Raw genomic sequence first — 22,318 nt, 5'->3', positions numbered from 1 at the left:
TATGATGGCTTGCAAATTCGACGTCATTTATTTCACCCAGTTCAACAAATTAAAGATGCTAGTTCTGTATGCGTGTGTGGGCAACTGAGCAGCATCACTCCCTAATCCTCGGAAGTCTCATTCAGCCAGCACCCAGTCTGCTATTCCCTTGGCGTGCAGCTCCATGGTGTCCAGAAGAGGTACTGCAACATCCTCAGCCCTCACGATAAACTGTAACTCTGTGCAGGCCAGAAGCACAACCTGGGCCCCATTTTTGATCAGCCCGTCTACAACAGCGGCAGTCCTCGCCCTCGTTTCGTCTCGGAAGATCCCAGCACTGAGCTCCTCGAATATGGCCTTGTTCAATGCTATCATCTCCTCTTGCTCCGGGATCAGCACCTCCACCCCAGCCTTCTCGCTCAGGCGACCCTTGATGAAGTCGTCCTCCATGACGGTTTTCGTTGCGAGCAAGCCGATCTTCGAGAGGCCTCTCTTCTTGATCTCATCCGCCGCAGCGTCGGCGATGTGTATCAAGGGCAAGCCTGCCCCGGCTTCTACTCGCTCCGCGACCTTGTGTCCGATGTTGCAGCCGATGGCGAGACCCTGCGCGCCCGCCGACTTGAGGCCCTTGGAAGCGGCGATGAGCTTGTCCGCCGCCGCATCCCAGTTCCCGGCGGTGAAGAGCGCGGAAGTCTCTGCGTGGTTGAATGAGTGCATTACCATTGAAGCTGAGGCTGCGCCCCCTAGTTTTTGCTGGACATGGCCGTTGATGGAGGTGTAGTAGAGGGCTGTCGAGTGGTAGCTCATGCCACCAAGGAGGCCTATTGTCTTCATGTTGTCTGGTGATTGGTATGCTTTCACGTATTGAGAATATGACGATGACTGAACTGCAAGAATGAAAGGAAAGGAAAGAAAGAAAGCAAATAGACAAAATTGCAGGCCGTGGAATCCGCCGAGGACTCTCGAGTGTGGTCTGGATGAGTCAACCCGTGCTCAAGTGAGGGGACAACGTCAACTGGCAGCAAACTGAAGTGGGGCTTGATGACCTAAAGGGCGTGTGCATCGCAATTGAGTAACACCAGAACGGAAATTGGCTCACGTGTGAATTTGTTTATTTATTCATTTATTGAGGCTTGGTTGTGATCCGACTGGCCACGATTGCGACGATTTATGACATGGTGAATACTTGGTCTCCAGTAAGGACGTCTCTAACGGTCCCCACTACCACATCTTTTCCCAAGCTCTTCGGAACACATTCATGCCCTGCAAGCGTGCCCTGTTGTTCTCTTCAATTCCACCATCTTCCCAAATCCTGCATTCCTCGTCACACTGCTCTTTTCCACTGAGCAAGTCTGCTTCAGCCGCTGATACGAACTTTGTTCGCTTGACAACCTTCCAGAGGACAAACATGAAAGGTCCAAACGCCACCGCGAAATAGTCCGTGATGAAGCCCTGGTAGTCGAAAGGCACAAAGATGTCAAAGCCGATGAAGAGCAATGTAAAGCACCCGAGGCCACAGGCGAAGTATGCGGCCCCCGGGGTCAGCGGTGCAATGTAGGGCAGTGACGACAGAGGCACCGCATCCGGCTGTGCCATTCTTGCTCTATACCAGCCAATAAAGGTCCACAACATGCCGGTATATGTCGCAATGAGTGCGGTAGTCGTGAGATCGACGAACCAGTAGAAGACGGTGACGGTGTTGTTCGATGATACGAGGAAAGTGATGCAGGTGATCAGAGACACGGCGGTGACACAGTAAATAGGGACGCCTGCTTTTGTGCAGGTAAGCAAGAACCTGGGAGCTTGGCCGTCTGCAGACAGTCAGTCAGTAAGATTTCACGCCTGTGAAGCCTGCGGTGGAATTTTGTGCTAACCTCGTGCAAGACCATACAGGGTTCGAGAGGCCGAATACAGGTAGGCGTTTCCACATGACCTGTTTTGGCAATTAGCATCATTCACCAAAAGCAAGGGTACTGCCGACTCACAATCCAGAGGTAAGGATCAAGAAATTGATGAGACTAGGCAACCCAGTAATGCCCAAGTTCTGGATTCCAATAACCCAGGGAGATGCTGCCGCTCCAGCCGAGGAGTCCTCAATCGCTCCCATGAGGCGAGGGTCCGTTGGGGAGCAGATGATTCCCACAGCAAGGACACCAATGACATAAAATCCCACAAGGCGGTAGAAGATCAACTTTGCTAGGCGAGGAATCGTATGCCGCGGGTTCTGAATCTCTCCAGCAGAGATTGCCAGCATGTCCGGGCCAGCGATCGTGAACCCTGCGTAGATAACGACAGACCTGAGCACAGTGTAAGTACATCCACGTGGCATATTCAATAAGTAGTTATCAAACTCACCACCAACCCAGGAATCTACCAGTGTCTCCTTCGGCATAATATGGGATCATATAATTACCGCCGCCCCAGTTCCTGAAACCATATGCATCCTTCTGAGGGTTCCCACCACACATTGTCACGAGAGTAACCATGACAAGACCGATGAGGAGCAAGACTTTGAGCGAGGCCATTACGAATTCGCTTTCTCCATACCACTTGACGGCGACAACGTTCAAGAAGACACAGATACCCATTGCGAGTGCGATCCATGCGGCGGGATTGATCTCGGTATTCCAGAATTGGATGACTGTGGCCACTGCTGAATACTCCACACAGACCTGGGTGTCTCGATTAGCAATTTGGGTGAGGACAAACGATCAAGCGGGGATCTAATTACCAGCATGGTCCCGGCAAAGCAATATGTCCAACCCATGGCGAACCCCAATGCAGGATCAACAAAGCGAGATGCCAACTCAAATATTGTCCCCCGAATAGGGAGAAAGGCGCACATCTCGGCGACACACAGGTAGCAGGGCCACACGAACAATATGCCCCAGAACAGGTAGCCGAGGACGAGCGACAAGGGGCCTGCTTCCGACAGGACGCTGCCAATACCGACGAAGAGCCCCGTGCCGATACTTCCGCCGATGGCCATAAGCTGCACATGTCGTGGTGAGAGGCCTCGCTGCGTTTCGAACTCGGCCCGTCGCCCGAGGCCGCCACCGGCGACCTTCACATCGCCGAGGTTGGTGTCGGATGTAGCCTGGGCGGAGGAGATGCCCAAAGGCTCCTTGTGGTCTTCTGGGACACCCATTGTGTCGGTCGGTTGTCTAAGCGACTCGGAAAGAGGAATGAACGACAAGCGCTGGTCAGCAGAGAGGGCGAGGCGGGCCACATGGTTCAACATATACTGCACGCACCGCAGGCGATCGACACCGCCTTCCCCGGATGTCGCGTGGTGTCTGCTAGTCAGCCGTCAGCGTAAGGACGCCCGATAAGCAAGATTTGACCCCAGGAAGGGGGAATAGCACTCACGAATTGGGGGTCAGTCCTGAGCTTGGCAACAGACATATCTCCCCCCCTCGGTGGAGACCGCCAAGGGCCGGCAGAGAGATAAGGAGAATGCGGAGGCTGTCAGATCTTGGCTGCCCATATACGGCCTGTCGCCCAATTCGATGACTACCGGGGATTGTTTAAAGCTCAGTACAGCATTATTGCGGCACGTGTCAAACGTCCAGTCCTGGCTAGCCTCCGCCGGATGCGAGGATCTCGGCCACATACCAAGCCCGCCTCTCTCGCATCTACCTGCTTAAATAGGCATTCATAGGCGAGTGCTCACGACAGCAGCTTATGAGCGGGAAAAGCCCTATCTACATGTAATACTATCATCAGGTCAGATATACGTCACTCTATTCCAAACTGTTTTGATATGATCCTACGGAGCGGCATTGGAACAAGCCTGTGCGAGGCCAGATGCAGCCAAGGGAGTCTACGGAAGTAGGCTTCTGGATCTGTCTTCTCTTTTCCGAGTGAAGCTGACGAGTAGTTGTCTATGACATTTCCTCCGCGATATTATTACAAAAGGCACAGCGTTCAAGATAGCGGCTCATAGTGCGCGAAGAGACTGCGCATGGCGATGCCTGGAATCCGACAAGTGACCCGCAGGCACACTCTTCATGACCTTGGCACGAGGCTTGAAATGTAGAGCATGATGCTGAGCTCGGGCAAAATCACAAGGGTCGGTCCCCATACCTAGAACGCCCAAGACCTGTGACGAATCGTGGTCCAAATCCCTTCCAGGGTGGTCGAAACACTGGGAATGCACCAATTTCATCAACTCTGGTCAGGCAGCGCATCTCGGATATATCTATCGAGATGGAGTGAGACCAAGCACCCGTGAAAGCAGCACAACAATCTTACAACCATGTCTCAAGTTAAAGTAGCAGAAAAACTGATTTAAATGCACAACCGATGTTCTAGATTCTATAGCTGTGATATCACTCGCAGCCCCGTAACATGATGCAACCCGCAGAAACACAATTCGTCAAAGTCGTCAACCCATACACAAAATCCACACCTAATCGAAGCTGATTTACAAGAAGACAAGGTGTCCAAAAAAAAAAAGAGAATCCCCAAAACAGTGCAGGCTTCCTATCCTCCTAAAGACGCCTAGCTGACACGGTCCACCTCAGTGACGTTGAACTGCATGGCCAGGCTGTCGGCTCCCTTGTATGTGCCTCCCTGGACCCAGTTGTATATCGAGCCAGACTTGGTGGTGGCGGTGAAGGTGGCGTTTATGTTGATGTCGACCTTGTACTGCATGAAGAAGGCATCGGCGGTGCAGAACTTGCCCGCCGGGCAGGCGAGAGCAAAGGTTGCTGCGCGGGTGGTGGTCGAGCCCACCATCTCAGCATCGTTCTGTGCGCCGACATGTCAGCGAAACTGCGTTTGGTTCCTGGGGGAAAATGCAAAGTATCGAAACTCAAGTTTTTCAAGGGGGTCAAGACTCACGTTTAGTGTCTCGAGCTGCCAGTTGGCCTCCGTCCTGACTGAACCCTCGCTGATCAGGGGGACCCCGACCTTCCCCTCGACCGCGACGCTTCCGCCCACCAAGGCTCGAATCTGTGTGTTAACGGTCCTCGACTCAGTGACAGCGTCCGTGGTCTGGAGGGTGATGGTCTGCGAGACGGAGCTGTTGCGGTTGTCCAGGATCTGCGAGCCAACCGACATCTGGGTCCCGCGGCCCGCGGGCATGATGCTGTTCGCAAACCCCTCGTAGTCGATGTTGGTGATAGAAATGGAATTCAGCTCGTCCAGGAAGTCGACGCCAAAGCTGCCGAAAATCTCCATGGAGTCGCAATTCGTGCCGCGGAGCCGGGCCAGGATCCCGGAGCCGACGGGGATGTCGACCCACGTGGGACCGGTCGAGTCGGGGATCGAGAATATGTCGCCGAGGACTTCAAATTTGTTTCCGGCGTCGGTGTCGAACCTCATCCCCGAGACGTAGATGCTGTCCGCGTCGGTGCGGGCGATTGAGAACTTGGTGATGCGCTCGTTGTCGGCGAATGTGAACTCGGCATCTGCGAGCGATTCGTTGGAGTGCAGCTCTGATGTGTTGCCTGCGTAGCTTGTAGCCTTGATACCGCGCAAGTTGGTAGATCCCCTATTCCAGCACCAATGTCAGTAAATGCTATGACAAGCTGACACTCAAACTAAGTGCCATCGATCGTGGCGTTGTAAGGGCATGACATTGCATCACTTGATATAGTCACCATTGGATTATTTAAGAGCAGCATAATTGTTTTGAAACAACTTACATAAAGACACTACAAGATATGCGTTAGTTATCAGTCACTCAATATTCCGGGCCGGGAGATCTTACTGGATGTTCGTGAAAGGGCCGTTGAGAGTAAAGTCCTCGCATTTTGGGTTCGTGCCCGGCTTTACGTCGCCGTCCAGGAAAGCGAGGAAAGGCCCTTCCTTCGACGTCCCATTCTGACGCTTCAGGAGGGAAGAGTCCGGAGAGACGAGTTGCTCATTCCTGGCGTCGAGCTCATCGATACCGTAGGTCCTGGTCTCAAGCTGAACCCCCTCGTCCTTGAAATAGTCGATGAGCTCTTGAAGCTCCTCCTCTGTCATCTCTGGGATTTCTGTGATGTCTGGCTTGGGGTCCTTGGGAGGGTCAACAACGATTGTCTCGTTGCGTGGGAAGACTCCCGCTGGAGCATTGTCGGCGACGGGAGCTGCCAAGGCAGGTTGGAGCGCAAGTAGCGCGGCTGCGAACGAAAGGATCTTCTTGGTGCACATCTTGATGGAATTCAACGGTTTTCTTTAATGAGTGCAATTGGGTGAAACAGGCCTTCAAAGAGTGATAAGGCCGTGTTAGTCGAATGGTTCGAACAAGAGAATGACTGAGTGGAAACGAAGGACGCAGCTCGTGCTGTTGCGTAGAACTGATGGCTGATGTGTTGATGAACAGATCTAGTCCGCAAATGGTGTGTCGCTTCCCTTTCTTAAGTATTGACATCGCGAGCCTTCAGACTGTCTCTCGGCGTGATCGAAACTCTCCACTACCTGGTGATGAAGGGTGTCACCAGGGCTGAGGCCGCCAAGAACATTCAAATTTAGTATCTGCTCCGCCCAATGTGCCTGCAGGATAAGCTCATAAGGTTGAAGATCACCCCTGTCAAGGTTCTTCAGCCTTGTTGATCTTCCAACGTGTTCCTCTGTCTCCACCTTTGGACGAAAAGGGATTGAAGAGGGTGCTATCCACCAGGGCAAGGTGCAACCTCTTACTGGCTGTCTTGTTGCCTTGTTGCCCGTTTTGGAGCACCATGGTCCCTTGAATCTGCGTTTCGGACGTAGTACTGTTGAATTCCTGGCCCTTGCACCCAAGTAAACAAAGCTATAGTAGTTGGTCTGTGGGTATAGAACTCGCCAGGGGCACAGATCCCAACGTCAGGCGATTTGTGCCGTCGGTAGAAAGTTTGCCAAGGCTGTCACAGAAACAATGGGACCATACAGCTCACCTTGATGCGTCTAAGCTATGTTTTAGTGCAACAGAATAGCAACGGTGCTCTAGCCCTCCCTTGGCAATCAATGCTTCGGCCACTCGCCGGCCACGAACATTCATCTGAACAGCATCTGAGATGACTAGCCTATGCTTTCCTGGATTATGCCTTAGCGTCTGTGCCAGAGTCTAGATGGCCTCACAGCTTGGCAACGAGCTAGGTCCGGGCCATTCCACCACCGCGCGCGCCTACCCATCAATGAGATGCATTTTCTGGTGTTTCAGAACACGATAAATACGGTGGAAGCAAGGGTGGTGATATAACGCGACATATACTGAATCAATTGCTGGTCACGGGGTCCTATACCATGGCAAGCTTGCTTAACTCCCCGGTAACGGTCGCTGGTAGATTTTCCCAGATCTCTGTTCATCCCAGAGAGAGAGAGCGCCAAATTTAGCAAAGACCTTGGTCATGATCCCACCTGGCTACATGCTTGGCCAATCTGGAGAGCATGAAATATATCATGGTCGGACGAGCGCGCTTTTGTTTATATTGAATACGTACCCCGGCTCAAAGTAGAATCTATTCTTGCACAGCGGCCATGCCAAAAATATCAAATTCAGTAGCCGCGTCAGTCATCGGTCTCTTGGAGTTCACAGTCCTCTTGGGGGTCCATCATCCTCCTGGATATCCCTATCTTCTTTGGTTTTCATCGTCTTCGTAATCCCCCTTCTCCTTCCCGCCACTATCGTGAGGGTTGTAGGATGCCTCACCGCTGCTGATGGCTCTAGCCGCGGACCTGGAATCATTGTCTCCCAAAGACTTGGGTGGGGATGGATTCCTACCCAGAGCCACTCTCGAAGTAGCAAGGCCGATACGATTCGCAGGTTTGGCTGCGGACTGTCCTCCACTAGACGACAATATTGAAGCAACAGACCCAATGTCTGCCGGTCCACTGTCATCGTTGGCCTCGCTGTAACCAGTGTTGAGTACGTCGGCACTCCCCACACCAGCAGAGATCATACCCTGCAGCCAAGTCCTCAGCTGTCCATCGTCCCCCTGGCCAGCGAAATCGTAAATCAAGATTGATGATTGGCTCGCTTTCCCTGGGGGAATCTGATTGGCGAGGACTGCTTCGTTGTACGAGGAAGCCTCTGACTCGAACACTACAATGTAGTCGGCCGAATCATAGAGCTCAACATGCTGTGGGTTCGTTCCAGGGTTGAAGATACTCTGGAAAGGGTGATCACCGAATGTGGACTCGGCAGCTTTGACCAGCGATGCTAGGAACGCAACGCTCTCGTTGTCGCCTTCTTCGTTGGGTATCTCGTCATAGAAAATGCCGTCGATCGATATCTTAGGATCTGCGTTCCAAGAGTTCCATTGGGTCACATTGCGGTTGATTTCATCGCCGGAGCTGGTGTCGTAGTTGCAGTGGACGTAGCCGAACAGCTGGACGTTGGAATAGGAGTTCAGCTCGGTCACGCCAGCTTTGTACTCGTCACTGTCTCCTGGGGTCGCGCTTCCAGGACCAGAGTCGGGGTTGATGATGATCTGGAAGATCAGTTGGCTATTCGCCTCGATCGCCTTGTAGACGTCATCCCAAGCCCCAGTTGCCGGCCAGGCATACTAAGTTACTAGGAGTTAGCATTTGAAACAAAATGGACGGGCTTTGTAGGATGAGTCTCCATCATATGACCAGGAAGAAAGGGCTGAGAAGGAACAAATAAAGAAACAGAAATTTGGGGGGGGGGTGGGGTTGGTTAAGTCGATGCCATGAAGCCACTTACGAGTGGAAGAAGTAGGTTGGTAGCAGAAGCGGCTGCTGCAAAGATTTTCAGAAGAAAGAGAGTCTTCATCTTCATGGACTGTGTTGTGTTCTGACTTGTAGTCAACCAGGTCTGAAAATAGAGGACGATGCTCTGTTCAAGTTCTGAGCTTATAAATGTTGAGAATTGTTCAGTTGACTGCATAGATCGCGAGTGGTGGATTCATCGTCAAAGCACCATTCACTAGCTCATGTAGGCCCATGCAAAAATCCATTAACAACTGAACTTGCCAGCAATTAGGTATTGAGATCGTATTCAATGAAAGGGCGCAAACTGTCATTGCCCATGGACAATCTCACATGGGCTTACACATTGAAGAGTTTTTTAAGCAGAAGTGACCAGAGACATAGAGACGATGATGGTTTTACCTTGCTCCGGGCGTCTCCTTTGCTCAAGTGACCGGTCTATGTATTCACTTGTTCTTAAATTGAATCTGCTACCTATCTCCGATATCAACTCAAACGGTGAGTTACGTTCAACCAAGGTACCTGTCTTCCACGCATGTACGCATCTTTTACGACTTCGAGTGGTTCTCTGCCATAACCCGCTCGAGCCTCGCCACAGACTCCTGTACCTCCTGTTCCGTGGGCAAATTCACTATCAACAGATACAGGACATCCTGCTGAAGAATCTTCTTGATGATGCCCTTCTTCCGCTGGCCCTTTGGCCTTCTTGGCTGTCTGGGCCCTCGTGGTGCTCTGCCGCGAGCCATGCGCCGTTGGTCCTTGTACTCTCGCTTCATCGCCCTCCGATCTTGTCTGGCAGCGCGGCGCTCCTGGCGCCTGGCAGCCGGGTTGACATTTCCCCCTGTGAGCAGGGAGATCAGAGACCCGCTGTTAGCAGGATGGTTGGGGTCGCTGAAGCGTGAGGAGAAGGCTGGGCGGGCGTCTGCCGGAACGGCAAGGGATGAGCCTTGGTGTTCTCTCTCCTGATCATGACACTGTTAGCGAGATTGTGACAATTTGTATAACAAGTTGACGTAAACTCACATAAGAAGCCTGAGCTTTTCGGTCTAAGTAGTCTTGAACCCATTTCCCAGCTCCTTTCCATTTCTCCTTCGTGCTCTCGTTCACAGCTTCTTTGCCCTTGCCCTGCTGTTTCAAGTCCGACTCCGCAGCTCGATCCAGTTCCGGAAAGACCAGAGCAGCTGCTTCAGGCAGCTCGATCTCCCCATGCGTTTTGCCGCTCACGAGCCTGATATTCTGCATTCCTTTCTTCATCTTGGACATCTCGGCATCGGGGTTACTGTATTTAGCAACGGTCTGGTTGATGTCCAGCCTCTCCGCAGAGAAAAGCGCCTTGCCCGTTGCATTGGCGAGCTTACTCAGGGGACCACGGGGCTGCTGCCCAGGAACCTCGTCCTTGAATGCCATGACCATGGCATACAAGCCGCGAGGCATGAACAGCTCTTGATTCACCCGGTCGAGAAAGGTATTCCGCCTCGAGCGCGACTGCAGCTCCTTTGCAGTGCCGGCAACGACTTGGACGACCGTGCTAACGATTTGAGAGGCCAACTCTGGAACAAACCCAACTACACCCGCTGCGATGAATATGATGTCGATCCAAGGATCGGACTCAAGGTTTTGATTAGCACAAGGCCAAGCGATGCTTGATTCCAGACAAGGCGCTACTCACCTGGCTGGCTGCAAGCCAATCCTTGAGGAATTTCAGGAAAACTTCTTGGCTCACACCACAGTTGTCCAGGACGGGAGCATATGCCCTGATGAACCCCCGGTCCTTGTTCCGTGGCCGCCTCTGAGGAATTATGACCGGGCATGGGATCCGCTGGGTGGGATGAGGCGGTGGTCCAGCCATACTGAGCAGGTCGCGGATCATTTGCTCTTCTTTCTTGACTTTGCTCTCCTCAGACTCGTTCTCTGCGGCCGCTGGCGTGACCAGGTCTGCCTCGGACTCGGCATACGAAGGAGGCGCAACACGCTCTGCCATGTCGTCTAGCTCCCATGCAGCTTCGTCATCCACCTCGACAATGTCTGAGTCGTCGTCACTCGTCGAGCCATCATCGTCGTCTGGATACCCCGCCTCGGAAGCCTTGGACTGACGCTTTTTCTCGTCTGCATAGTCGGAAACGCGTTCAGCTTTGCCGCTGCGTACGAGCTGATCGGCTGTGGCTTCGTCGGCAACCTCAACGTACTCCGGAGGAGCTTCAGCCGTAGGAATTGGCGCCGATCTAGACGATGAAGCAATCGCGGGACCGGTTGGCTGGTCTTGTGCGGACCTGGAACGAGAGCGTGCACGGTAGTCGCTATTTATCGCTCATGTTAGTAACTGCTGACTTCGGACCTTGGCGAAAGAATTGTATATTCGAGAGTTTTGGCCAAGACGATGGAGCTGGTTGTGTGTTGAAGGTCAAGACGAGTGAAAGAGACTTGTTCCATGCGATTGTGCTGAGCTGAGGTTCCACATACTGTATTGCTTCGCTCGCCATGCCCAGGCCTGAGCCCAGCATCCTCACAATGATACCCATATCGAAACGATCCGTCGTGATGTAACCGTCCTTTCTTCTGCGTCTTGGCGACTGTGAGGTCGATGCCAAGGGAGATCGCTCATAATCTTAGCCTAAGGACGTTGTTGGCCTTTTAAGGAGCCCCTCCCTTTCCTGCAGTGTCAGCCGCAGATCGTAAGCCACCAGGGACATTAATTCACTCTCTGACGTTAGTGCTTACCCTGCACGGTGCTAAATGCACGCCATCTCTGTCCTGGCTGAAGTAGGGCAAGTGGCGCTTCACAACACCGTCGTTCCGAACTCAGAGCACTCACTCGGCTACTCTTTTCCCCAAATGTAGTAAATGTACGCAGAATGGAATTGTTCACTTCTATTGAAAACATGAAGTTGGTCGCTTCTTGAGGGATGTAGACAGCAATGGCCAGATATTGCCACGTGCATCCATCTTGAGGCTGATCGACTCAATCACCCGGATCGACTTCAGGGACGAACGAACCCCGAGTCCCGAGTGATCGCAATGAATGTATGACTATCATCACTATTCTCACAAATACAGGGCTTGGACCGATCTTGCAGCGACAAAAAAGATGCACATGAGTTTGTCAGTTTCAGGTTGCAGCAAGAAAATGATTTTGGTTGTATCGTCACGGTCAGCACTAAAAGCAACCGGACGTTGGGCCTAAGGTTCAGGGTTAGACGTATTTTTGGGTCTTCGACCTTTAAGCATCGTGCATTGTTATGCCAGGCAGCACCCTGCGAAGATCCCGTTGGCAGGCTCTAGCTGTGACTGATTCGTGCTGTTCCAGAGCGCAGGTCTAGAACGCCAACCCCAACTCAAGCTGCCCAGGACCCAGTCATACGGACCGTAACAACGGGGAACAGCATCCATCCTGGCCCGAGCGAGGGTTCAATCCAGGGTCTGGGAAGGCGGCGACTCATGCATGGCTCCAGAAAACACAAAACGCTGTATCTATAATTAAAAGCTTAAAACATCCCCAGCTTACATCGAGACTGAACCGAATATGTCTCTAAGGGTGTGGTCCATCCCGGTAAGACGGGTTGTGGCTTGTAGGCTCTGCGACCCGGCTTACAGTAGTCTCGGACTCGACGCCCACCCAGGTATTCACCACAATGCCGCCGCCGGCGTTGATTATCCTGTCACTTGAGTCGCCATCACTATCTCTCCCGTGTGTTGAGAATATAGTGACATCGTTGCCTTTCTTGCTCATGTCATTCCTTGAGCCATGGATCGTGCCCTTGCGAGCCGTGCCCATCTCGAACGCGTCGTTACCGCTCTGGTTTGGTATGGTTGATTTGGATTGCCCAGAACGTCCGTAAGACATTTCTCCCGTCCAGAATCGTTTTGTGAACAGGGGACGTACTGGAGTGCAAGTCGTCAGTGCAAATGATGGGAAGTGGGCCATTCGCGTCTTGAAAGGGGGCTCACAGATGGGGGCCTGGCCGGCACAAATGGCAACAAAATCCTCCCGGCACGACCAGATAGCCGCTGTTCCGCCATCACCTCCTACCAAGACCATAGACACTCGTAGGATGGCAGCGATCATAACGAAGATGCCGGCTGAGAAGAGGATGACAAGACTTATCTTGCGCTGGATGGTGGTCCTCACAGTCAGGATGGCTGGAGCAGGTATAGCCATGATGCAAAGGTCGGTAAAAATGTTCATGATGAGCGCAGGGAGCATATAAATCTCCGCTTGGGGCTCGCAATTCGCTGTCTATGTCAGCTCTGCAATGAGGCCGGGCGGGCGTCGATCAAGTCCATGATCCGAGGAGATCGTCTTACCTCCCTGATCCGGATACATCGTCCACATCCTATAGTAAGGTCGACAAGAAGCGAACAGTATGCATATGATCGAGATGAAGGTGCAAGAAACAAGAACCAAGCTGGGCTTAATGAACTTGTCGACTCTTAGTCCGTCCACAACTCGCTGATAGAAAAAGAGCATGTTGAACTTGAGAGACCAGATGAAGACAATGTATGTCGCAACGCCAGCACAAAACCATTGAGTAACCCAGATATAGGGTTCAGCATCCTCTTCGGTAATAGTCTTGCGCTGTTCCAGGGACAGCGTATAAAGGTCTGCATGTCGGCCACATATGTCGGCCGCTACTGACATTACAGTGTAGACAACCTATTACCGAGTCAGTAATGATGTGCCTAATTACTAGTAAGAATTGAACAACAGACCCATGAGAACCAAATGATATAGTCATCGGGTTTAAACCCTTCAAACCCAACCATTTTCCATCGAGTGATGCATCTCGCGAAGATCACGACGGACCCTATAACATAGAGCGTCCACATCTCGACCAGAGGATTGTATGTGAACGCCATCTTGATCAACGTGAGGCCTGGCTAGCCTAGTCGCTTCTGAGTGATAGATCCAGTAAACCTGCAAGTACATGAGGCCACGTGGGAACGCCGAACCGGAGAGGAGATTCCATGTGGGAGGGTGCAGAGCCGAGGAATGGCGCGGTTTTAAAGACTGCGACTGTGCAAGTGGATTTCATGATCAGTCACATTGAAAACTTGGCGGGAAAGTTCACAGTCCACCTCCTATTCGAATTACTGTGAGAGTCGCCCCCGGGCAGCCCAGAATGTCTAGGAGTAGTGGGGACAGGGCCACAAAAAAACTGCCACTTGCACGTAATTGTGCCTATGTACGCGTACCTGCCAGGATGCCGAAGACCCTGCTTCTAGACTCGATCATCCACATGCCCAATACGGGAAGCCCTCAATGGTCGGCCCGGCCTTCTTGGCCAAGCTGGCTTTGCTTCGACTATGTGGACCCTTTCTGCGACGGCAAGGGTGCTCGAGGGGCGGAGTATCCGGTATTGTAATCTTGGGCCGCAGAGTAAAGGAGGTCTTGTCCAAGAAATCGTTCTCGTCAAATGCAGCGGAAACATTCCGTGCTCTCTCTCAAGGGGGAAGAGGTGGCCAGACAGCTGCTGAAAGCCGGCATATCACTATCGATCATGATTAATATTTCCGAAAGCGTATCCTTCCTCTGCAATACGATCCCCACCATCGGCAATAGCCGCACGGCCGGCATTAAATTAGGATTTGGAAGCGACTTCTCATTTTGGAAGAAGTGAACAATACAAGGTTCCCAATTCGGACATGGACTACTCCCTGGACTCGTTCATACCATCACGGCGATGTGTTTCAGCCAGGAAGAGCGAGCAGCCGGACCGAAGCACCGAATTGGCGTCTGCAGGCGAAGCTCATCTTACATGAGCCGATCTACCTGCCAACCGTCAAGCAAAGGATCGACAGGTTGCAGCAGGGGCGGGGCGGCCCAACCCCCAAGACTTCGGGACCCACTGGGGACCAATGAGCTGCCCGGGGCGGAAAGACAACTTCGCCGGGCCGGGCTGTGCCACTGGGGAGCGCTCATAGCGGCAGCATCGTGTGGATCGCGGATGGAAGAGGGGTCCTTTGGGGCAAACTCAACTACATGCAGTAAGATCACACGTAAGCGAGGGGTTGTTGGCGACCGGCAGTGAGTCCTGTCTCCACTGCCCCTGGATTCATACGGATCTTGAGGGCATGCTCGCGGGTTTACATAAGAAAACGATTCCCACCCACGAGACAGACTCGAGGAGGCTTCGATACAGACAGCTTCTCCCCTCTGCCCCCCTGTTTTCAAATTCACCTCAACGCCGAGTGATTCCCGCCCCATTGTCCGTCATCATGAGTTCTACCGCCGAGTACAAGATTGACTTCACGGTAAGTTTGTCGGTATACGGATACGAGCACCCAGAGCTGCCTTTTCCCGTTCGGTGCAGTTTAGATGAACCAGCATACTAACGAAATTGCCTAGACTTTCCAAAACGTGATCAACAATAAGCTCACCTCAACGGCAGGGACCAGACATGGCGTAAACCCCAGCACGGAGGAAAAGCTCCCCGAGGTGCCTGTCTCCGGCCAGGAGGAGGTCGACCAGGCCGTGACAGCCGCCAGGGCGGCATTCCCAGCATGGCGTTCCAAGTCCTGGGATGAGCGTAGCGCCCTTGTCCAGAAGCTCGCGGACGCGATCGAGGCAAACCACGATGAGATCCGTGACCTCCTGGTGAACGAGTCGGGCAAGGCATTCTCCACGGCCAACATGGAGATGCAGTTCGCCATCGGGCACCTGCGCGTGACCTCTGGGCTCCGGATACCAGATGAGACCGTCGAGGACACGGCTGAGCGCACGGCAGTGGTCCGGTACCGGCCCCTCGGCGTCGGCTGCGCGATTGTCCCCTGGAACTGGCCCCTGCTCCTGGGGGTGGGCAAGATCGGGCCTGGTGTCATGGCCGGCAACTCGATCATCGTGAAGCCCTCGCCCTTCGCTCCGTACACCCTCATCAAGGTCGCCGAGCTGGCCGCCAGGATCTTCCCTCCCGGCGTCATCCAGGTGCTCAGCGGTGACGAGAGCCTGGGCCCGCGGCTCACGCTGCACCCTGGCATCAACAAGGTCAGCTTCACTGGAAGCACAGCCACCGGCAAGAAGGTGGCGGAGGCCTGTGCGAAGACTGTCAAGAGGCTCACGCTCGAGCTGGGTGGAAACGACGCGGCGATTGTGTGCGATGACGCCGATCTTGCCAAGGTCGTGCCAAAGGTCTGTTCAACTCCAGAAAATGGCCTTGATGAATTCCAAAACTGACCCAGGCAACAGGTTAGCACACTTGCCCTCATCAGTTCCGGCCAGATCTGCATGAACGTCAAGCGGATATGTAAGTACAATTGCTCTCCTGTCGCGTTCCAAATTGCTCCTCACGAGCCTCGACACTTTCATCACAGGCTTTGTGAAGCGCTGACAAAATGCAGATGTCCACGAGAAAATCTATGATGACTTCCTGAAGGCCATGGTGGACTTCATCAGCAACAACCTGAAGTCCGGACCGGCGGCAGACCCCAACACGGGCGTCGGCCCTGTCCAGAACAGCATGCAGTATGCCAAGGTTCTCAACCTGTTCGAGGCGGCCGACAAGGAAGGGTGGAAGATCGCCACCGGCGGCCTCAAGGAGAAGAAGGAGGGCAAGGGCTTCATCCTGCCCCCCACCATCATCGACGACCCGGCCGAGGGCTCGCGCTTCGAGGCCGAGGAGCCCTTCGGACCGATCCTGCCCGTCATGCGGTGGTCCAACGAGGCTGACGTGGTCCGCCGCGCCAACGGGTTCGACTCGGGGCTCGGTGCCTCTGTGTGGAGCAGCGACATTGCCAAGGCGACCAAGATTGCCGACCAGCTGGAGGCCGGTAGCGTGTGGGTGAACACTCACTTCGAGGTTGGGCCGCACATGCCTTTTGGTGGCCACAAGCAGGCTGGTCTGGGGATGGAATGGGGTGTTGTTGGCCTGAAGGGGTGGTGCAACCCTCAGGCATTCTGGACCAGGAAGGACTAAGTTAGCTTGCCTAGGTAGACATAAGTTGACCAATGATCGAACATCTGTCCTCAATGTAATGAAGCATTATTTTGATATGTGATGTTATGACACGCTGTCTAACACTATCAAATTGTCGCCAGGGGTCCTCGATGGCACTTGGCAACATACTCCCACTTGTAACATACCTAGCTACATCTCTTTTACCTTAGCTATATTACCTCCTCTTCGTTGCGTGTAATCAGCTGTCCGTTAGCCAAGCAAGAAGCTGGCTTAGGCTGGCAGAATCCTGAGTACCTATTTTGCTGTCCTATTGTGCTCGACACCTGTTTTGAATTGCACCTGCCCCCACCGCAGGCCGTGCCTGGCGCATAGTTGCACGTCTCAACGCAAGTCGGGCCGAGCGCCGTGCTGGACGAGCAGCGCTGCACATTCTGGCACTGGTACCCTTGGCTGCAGTAGTAGTAGCCCTTTGAATCTACGCTGCAGTCCCTGAAAGTGGCGCTGCGGCCGCGCCCGTAGACACCGCCTCCAGCTGAAAGACCGTCTTCGAGAGGGCTTGAGTCAAATGCAGGGGTCTGGTTGCTCAGAGACGATAAGTAATCCGTCATGTTGAACGGCGATGTTTTTGACGACGGCTCAGGTGATGCCGGGGACTCGCCAGCTGCGGCCTGCGACCCGTTGCTGGAGTATCCCGTTGATCCAGAAACACACAGAGTCGCATTGCTCCAGATGGCGTCGGCAGCGTACTGCCATAGAGCCGCATAGTTGAATATCGTCTTTGGGGTCCAGAATATACGGCAATCTGCTGCCTCGTATGTGAACTGAAGTGGAGTCTCATCATCCTGCCGCACTTGATCCCGCAGATTGACACCCGCGTCGACAATATAGACGTCGTTGGCGGTACTGCGGTTGGGGAGGAAGTTTGCTCCAGGCGAGCCCGCAGATGTAAGAAGGTCCTGCGCAAAGCCGATGTTCGCATCGAGGACCGATAAGCTGTACGACCGCGCTCCGCGGCCTGCTGACACGCCCTGCATTGGTCCTGTTGTTGGGCGTCCTCCGATAGCAACAACTTTGACACCAGCTTGATGGTGCATCATTTCGACGAAAAGAGCGCATGACGAGCCGCAGATACCGTCCGTCAACTAAAAAGAAGGAAGATAACGCTGTCAGCTTACGCGCACACACGTACCAGACACTGAGATGCTTACCAGAATAATATCCTCGGCAGGATATGGAGGGCTCGCCTGCGGAGCTGGACTGTATACGGCAAAGCTGTCGTATTCTTCCCCAATTGCGCTTGATGTGAAGACTTCGCTGGACAGGTTGTATCGTTGCTGAGAAACCATAGTTGTTAGCACAGGCGCAGGATAAGAGGAGTATAACGCTGCTGAACGGGTAAAAGTAGGAACCCTGGATGGACTCACTTTCGCCGTGAAGCTATCTCCGTTGTACTCATTAGAGCCATAGAACTCCGCCCAAGACGTAAAATTAACGTTCGTTTCAGCATTGATCCGGGGAGTCGCGATCCATTCATCAGCTGCGAGCGCCTCATAATCCGGGCTCGATGTCGACAACCCAGCGTAATACTCTGTCAAGGAATTGCCCATGACGTCTGCGGCGTGGTGAGCTCGCATGCGAGACGCACCATAGGGGTCGATGTTGGGGAAAAAGCGCTTGAACACGTCGAAGGCGAGCAACACCTCTCCACCAGTATTTTGTTGGAGATCGATGACTATCTTCTCAACGTTGCCTGACTTGCTCATGTTGATGAACTGGTCCACTGCTGTCTGAGCCGTGGAGAGTGCGTCCCCAAACATGTCAAAGCTTGGTATACTGAGGACCGATGCGGCGGACGTGTTCAATAGATATCCTGGATATTCGTCAGCGTCAAGATAGAAGAAGCCAGGCTGTTTCGCCACACACCTGTGATATAGCCTCCTCCGTAGGTGCCAAGGTCTGGCTGAGCAACATCAGCAGCAGGAGGATACCAGAATTCGCCGCTCCCCCACCCTGTTGGTGTTGATGTACTACTTATGGTGGCTGTGCCTGTCGCCGTCGCCGCCGCCGTCGCGCTGGAAAACGACCCCGTGGCTGATGCGATGCCGTCTGCACCTTCGTCGTCTGAGCTGGGATCGTACGACGCCGGCCAGAATCCCAGGACAAAGAAGTTGTAGAAGTCGCCGCCTGTTGCCAGCGGCCCAGTTGGGCCCTGGCTCCAGTAGACACCCAGGTACTTGTCGGTGATTGTGGTTCCATTCTCAAATGTGAACGAAATGTTGTCCCCGGGATAGAAAAGAGTGTTGCCACTGAAGGAATTGAAGTATCCCTGCACGTCTTGTGCACCACTGAGCATCAACTGATTCCAGTCCGCGTGTGCTTCTGTGCTGCCGTACGAGTTGTTTGTGGCGAATGCGTCGAGGTAAGTTGTCACATCTTGGTCGTTGATGGACTTGACAGCTGAAGGCTGATACGTGGTGAAGGAGTTGCTATTGTAGACATCCGCTGTATTCCATTTAGCTTTCCTTGTTTAATGCAAATGGGTGAGGTCCAGGGATGGCGTACCAGCCAAGTACACTTTGGGAAGCTCGATCCCGTCAGAGGACAATGACACAATGTCATACGGGCTCGCAAACGTGAATGCAGCGAGAATGCCAGCGTTCACATAGAGATGTGCATCGTGGGCTGAGACCAAGAGGAGCTGCAAAGCCACTTCGAATTCGTATTGGTTCTTGAAAGCACCATTGTTGACAGCGTTTTGTAATTCAGACAAGCCAGCAAGTAGGTCTACTGCTGGCTGCTGATAGTCCGCCGGTGGATTCTTCAGATATGCCAGAGTGCTTTGGAATCGAAGGGTGTCGTTCCAATAGGCGATAAATCGAGTGGCAACGGCTGCGTTGAAGGGAACACTTGTCAAACAGTCGTATACAAGACTGGCGTTGAAGACGTCCTGGCCTACCGAGTGTCAGCGTGTACTTGAGAGGGGCGGCGAGTTAGATTTCTGTAGGGCGGTTCATACCACCTAGCCCATTCACAATTTGGCCGCAAGCGGGTTCTGTTAACTGAGGGCGAGCGCTCCTAGCAAGTAGACTCAGGGAGAGTACTGCACTTATCCACTGCGTGAAAGCCATGGTTGCCGAGTTCCAGATGTATTACTGGCTTCAACATCTGATTGCATGACAATTGCGCAGAAGGCTCTGGACTTATATCTCTACGCAATTCACATTTCCATCTGGTTGGGGCTCTCAGCCGCGATCTGGACCCCAAAATAACAACGGGCACGGGTGTGGCACGGGTGTGGGACATGTGCGCATTCTTCCACGTGGGCGGCTTACACAAATAATGTAGACTAATTCCTGGTGCAACCTGACTCGGCAATCTTGTCAGCAAGTGAGAATTTCATTGGAGGGTGATCTTCGGAAAATTTGTTGAAGGATGCACGAGGAGGATTACCAAGCCCTCGAGCTGCAGTGCGTTGCCTGAAGTGTTCAGCCGCAATCTCCACTGCCATCGAGACATCATCAAACCACGGGAATCCTGCAATGCAACACACCATTGGCTACCCTTGACTTTAGCCTCGCTCGGCGACAAGGGACAGTATATATTTTACCCATGCCAAATGCGCTCTTGTTAGTTGCCCGAGCCTGATGCGCTCTTGTTTGAAGTCCGAACACCGGGGCGCTCTCAATAGCATACGTCCAAGACAGCCTGCAAGACACCGGTAACTGCGCAAATGAAAAGAACAGAAACATCAATCTAATTGTTCAATGCTACTGGCCATGTCAAACTCTCAGCAGACACACCGGTACACTCCGTTGCCCGGCCCGAAATGGCTTCGACTCTTGCGGATTCTGTCTATCACGGAAGAGGAGGCTGTCTGCTCACTGGAGGCGTTTGACATGAGCAGACTTCCGAAGTACGATTGTTTGTCCTACACTTGGGGCGATCCGATGTCTCGAGATCTCTACCCCCCTGACGATCTTCAACACGAGATGTCCGCATCTTGCGACAAACAAATTCGGCATGCAGACGGCTCCATCATCAAGGTCACCGAGAACCTAGTCCAAGCATTGAAGCGGCTCGCCGAGTTCGGCTATTCTTCATCGCTCGACAATCCGACTCCGCAGTACCTATGGATTGATGCGATATGTATCAATCAGGGAGACAATGTTGAGAAGGGCTCTCAGGTCGCGATGATGGACGTGATCTACAGTCGTGCCGAAACCGTTGTTGTATGGCTTGGGGAAAAAGACTTCCATACCGCAGGCGCTTTGAAGACGATGAAGGCATTGGCAGAGGTGAACATCAACACGTTCGAGGAGACACCCTATTTTGATGACTACGATGCCTTCACTGCGTACGACACCATGATTGAAGCTGGCAAGACTTTGCAACTGCCAAATATCGAGGCCGGCGAGTGGCGGGATTACGCCGCCTTTCTTCAACGGAAGTGGTTTGAGCGCATTTGGGTCGTACAAGAGAAGGTGTTCGCTAAGAACACGGAGGTTTTCGTGGGCCCTCACAGGCTCTCTTGGGACTACATCATTGAGGCAGCATCCATCCTGAAGCAGAGCGGACTAGCAAACCCGTTACAAGCCCTTTATCTATTCGCCGTGGATGGCTACGATTATTACCGCAACGGGACAGTCTCAAGACTATTCGAAGATCGTCTGAATAATTATCAGATATTTTCAGACATTTCCAAAATTGCAACAGCACCGACAACCCTGGAGACACTTTTATATCACTCGAAAAGACTCAACGCCACTCAGCCGCTAGACCACGTATATGCTATTCTAGGCATCTGGAACTCGATGCGAGATGAGCTCTTGGGAACAAAATGCATTCGGGTTGATTATACGGCATCGGTTGCCGACATTTATGCTGGAGCCACGGTTATGGCAATTCGGGAAAGTGGCAACCTTGGCATCCTCTCCTTGGTGGAGAGCAGACCAAGCACGACAGCCCCTAGCCTCCCCTCATGGGTCCCCGACTACAGCCAAAAAGCTGGAATTCTGCCACTGACGCCGTGGCCTCGGAACGCGTCCACAAAATGGCCTTCGAAAAGATGGAATGCAAGTCGTGGGCTGGCCTTCGGATTCCAACCCGACACAGAAGAGAAGGTCAGCCGCAGGCTCGCCGTCCAGGGCTTCAGACTCGACGTAATCGAAGATCTCGGACCGACATATCAGCAGATTGATCGGGAGTACCAGTGGGCGGATCTACTTCAAGTCCTGCTGAATGGACACATTCAGGGCCAAGTATCAGTCCGGCCGTCGTACTATGAAGGCTTTTGGAGAACGCTCATCAAAGACTCATTCCGCCACCAACCCGCAGGAGAGGACGCTCAAGAAGCATTTGCGGCACTCGTGGTAGACCGAGTACAAGGTTTATGTGCGCAAGTACATGGACTAAAGGAGAGCATCCAGATTTTACAAACCAACAAAGGAGACTTAACCCAGATAAATGAACAGAAAAGTGAGCTGGATGAACTGGAACCGCTCTTGGAAAGAACCAAAAGGCTACTTCAGAAGCTCTCCGAGAGGGTACCGCACATCTCCACATGGTCAAAGCCATGCGAACACTGCGAAGGCGAAAAGAAACATGGTTCTATTATGTTGGAAAGCAGCACTGATGGTGATATGAGCAATGGCGAGAACAGAACTGCTTGCATGTTGAGGGACATCGAGTCAAGCTTTTGGGCTGCCTATTCTGGAAGAAGGCTTTTCAGGACGAAGACGGGTTTCTTTGGCATATCGAACCAAGCTCTCCAAAACGGAGATAGTGTCTGGATCCTTGCGGGGGCAGAGACA

At 53.0% G+C, this 22,318-nt stretch overlaps 8 protein-coding genes across 8 annotated transcripts; 2 read left to right on the top strand and 6 right to left on the bottom strand.

The window, feature by feature from the left end:
• Positions 1 to 117: 117 nt before the first annotated feature.
• INS49_002537 (uncharacterized protein) lies at positions 118 to 3,127 on the bottom strand (the record flags this gene model as incomplete). The annotated part of the gene is made up of 6 exons (XM_043163346.1): positions 118 to 800; positions 1,323 to 1,790; positions 1,854 to 1,912; positions 1,965 to 2,276; positions 2,335 to 2,651; positions 2,711 to 3,127. The coding sequence occupies 6 exons, from the start codon at positions 3,125 to 3,127 to the stop codon at positions 118 to 120; spliced, it is 2,256 nt and encodes a 751-aa protein (XP_043031852.1).
• A 1,355-nt stretch (positions 3,128 to 4,482) lies between these two features.
• INS49_002536 (uncharacterized protein) lies at positions 4,483 to 6,120 on the bottom strand (the record flags this gene model as incomplete). Its single annotated transcript, XM_043163345.1, has 4 exons — positions 4,483 to 4,731; positions 4,825 to 5,476; positions 5,631 to 5,639; positions 5,696 to 6,120. The coding sequence occupies 4 exons, from the start codon at positions 6,118 to 6,120 to the stop codon at positions 4,483 to 4,485; spliced, it is 1,335 nt and encodes a 444-aa protein (XP_043031851.1).
• Positions 6,121 to 7,517: 1,397 nt separating this feature from the next.
• INS49_002535 (uncharacterized protein) lies at positions 7,518 to 8,683 on the bottom strand (the record flags this gene model as incomplete). Its single annotated transcript, XM_043163344.1, has 2 exons — positions 7,518 to 8,453; positions 8,615 to 8,683. The coding sequence occupies 2 exons, from the start codon at positions 8,681 to 8,683 to the stop codon at positions 7,518 to 7,520; spliced, it is 1,005 nt and encodes a 334-aa protein (XP_043031850.1).
• A 484-nt stretch (positions 8,684 to 9,167) lies between these two features.
• On the bottom strand, positions 9,168 to 11,138 carry INS49_002534 (uncharacterized protein; the record flags this gene model as incomplete). The annotated part of the gene is made up of 4 exons (XM_043163343.1): positions 9,168 to 9,581; positions 9,643 to 10,227; positions 10,289 to 10,841; positions 11,080 to 11,138. The coding sequence occupies 4 exons, from the start codon at positions 11,136 to 11,138 to the stop codon at positions 9,168 to 9,170; spliced, it is 1,611 nt and encodes a 536-aa protein (XP_043031849.1).
• Positions 11,139 to 12,145: 1,007 nt separating this feature from the next.
• INS49_002533 (uncharacterized protein) lies at positions 12,146 to 13,473 on the bottom strand (the record flags this gene model as incomplete). Its single annotated transcript, XM_043163342.1, has 4 exons — positions 12,146 to 12,498; positions 12,565 to 12,849; positions 12,922 to 13,270; positions 13,327 to 13,473. 4 exons carry the CDS (start codon positions 13,471 to 13,473, stop codon positions 12,146 to 12,148), a joined length of 1,134 nt encoding a protein of 377 aa, XP_043031848.1.
• A 1,359-nt stretch (positions 13,474 to 14,832) lies between these two features.
• Positions 14,833 to 16,526, top strand: INS49_002532 (uncharacterized protein; the record flags this gene model as incomplete). The annotated part of the gene is made up of 4 exons (XM_043163341.1): positions 14,833 to 14,868; positions 14,963 to 15,742; positions 15,800 to 15,857; positions 15,952 to 16,526. The coding sequence occupies 4 exons, from the start codon at positions 14,833 to 14,835 to the stop codon at positions 16,524 to 16,526; spliced, it is 1,449 nt and encodes a 482-aa protein (XP_043031847.1).
• Positions 16,527 to 16,802: 276 nt separating this feature from the next.
• Positions 16,803 to 19,908, bottom strand: INS49_002531 (uncharacterized protein; the record flags this gene model as incomplete). Its single annotated transcript, XM_043163340.1, has 8 exons — positions 16,803 to 16,869; positions 16,923 to 17,547; positions 17,698 to 17,842; positions 17,933 to 18,378; positions 18,432 to 19,010; positions 19,071 to 19,460; positions 19,541 to 19,560; positions 19,877 to 19,908. The coding sequence occupies 8 exons, from the start codon at positions 19,906 to 19,908 to the stop codon at positions 16,803 to 16,805; spliced, it is 2,304 nt and encodes a 767-aa protein (XP_043031846.1).
• Positions 19,909 to 20,272: 364 nt separating this feature from the next.
• INS49_002530 (uncharacterized protein) lies at positions 20,273 to 21,179 on the top strand (the record flags this gene model as incomplete). Its single annotated transcript, XM_043163339.1, has 2 exons — positions 20,273 to 21,010; positions 21,153 to 21,179. The coding sequence occupies 2 exons, from the start codon at positions 20,273 to 20,275 to the stop codon at positions 21,177 to 21,179; spliced, it is 765 nt and encodes a 254-aa protein (XP_043031845.1).
• Positions 21,180 to 22,318: the final 1,139 nt, after the last annotated feature.

This window comes from Diaporthe citri (genome assembly GCF_014595645.1).
Source record: "Diaporthe citri strain NFHF-8-4 chromosome Unknown scaffold_1, whole genome shotgun sequence".
In the NCBI taxonomy this organism is placed as follows: Eukaryota; Fungi; Ascomycota; class Sordariomycetes; order Diaporthales; family Diaporthaceae; genus Diaporthe; species Diaporthe citri.
This window is presented reverse-complemented; position numbering and strand designations above follow the sequence as displayed.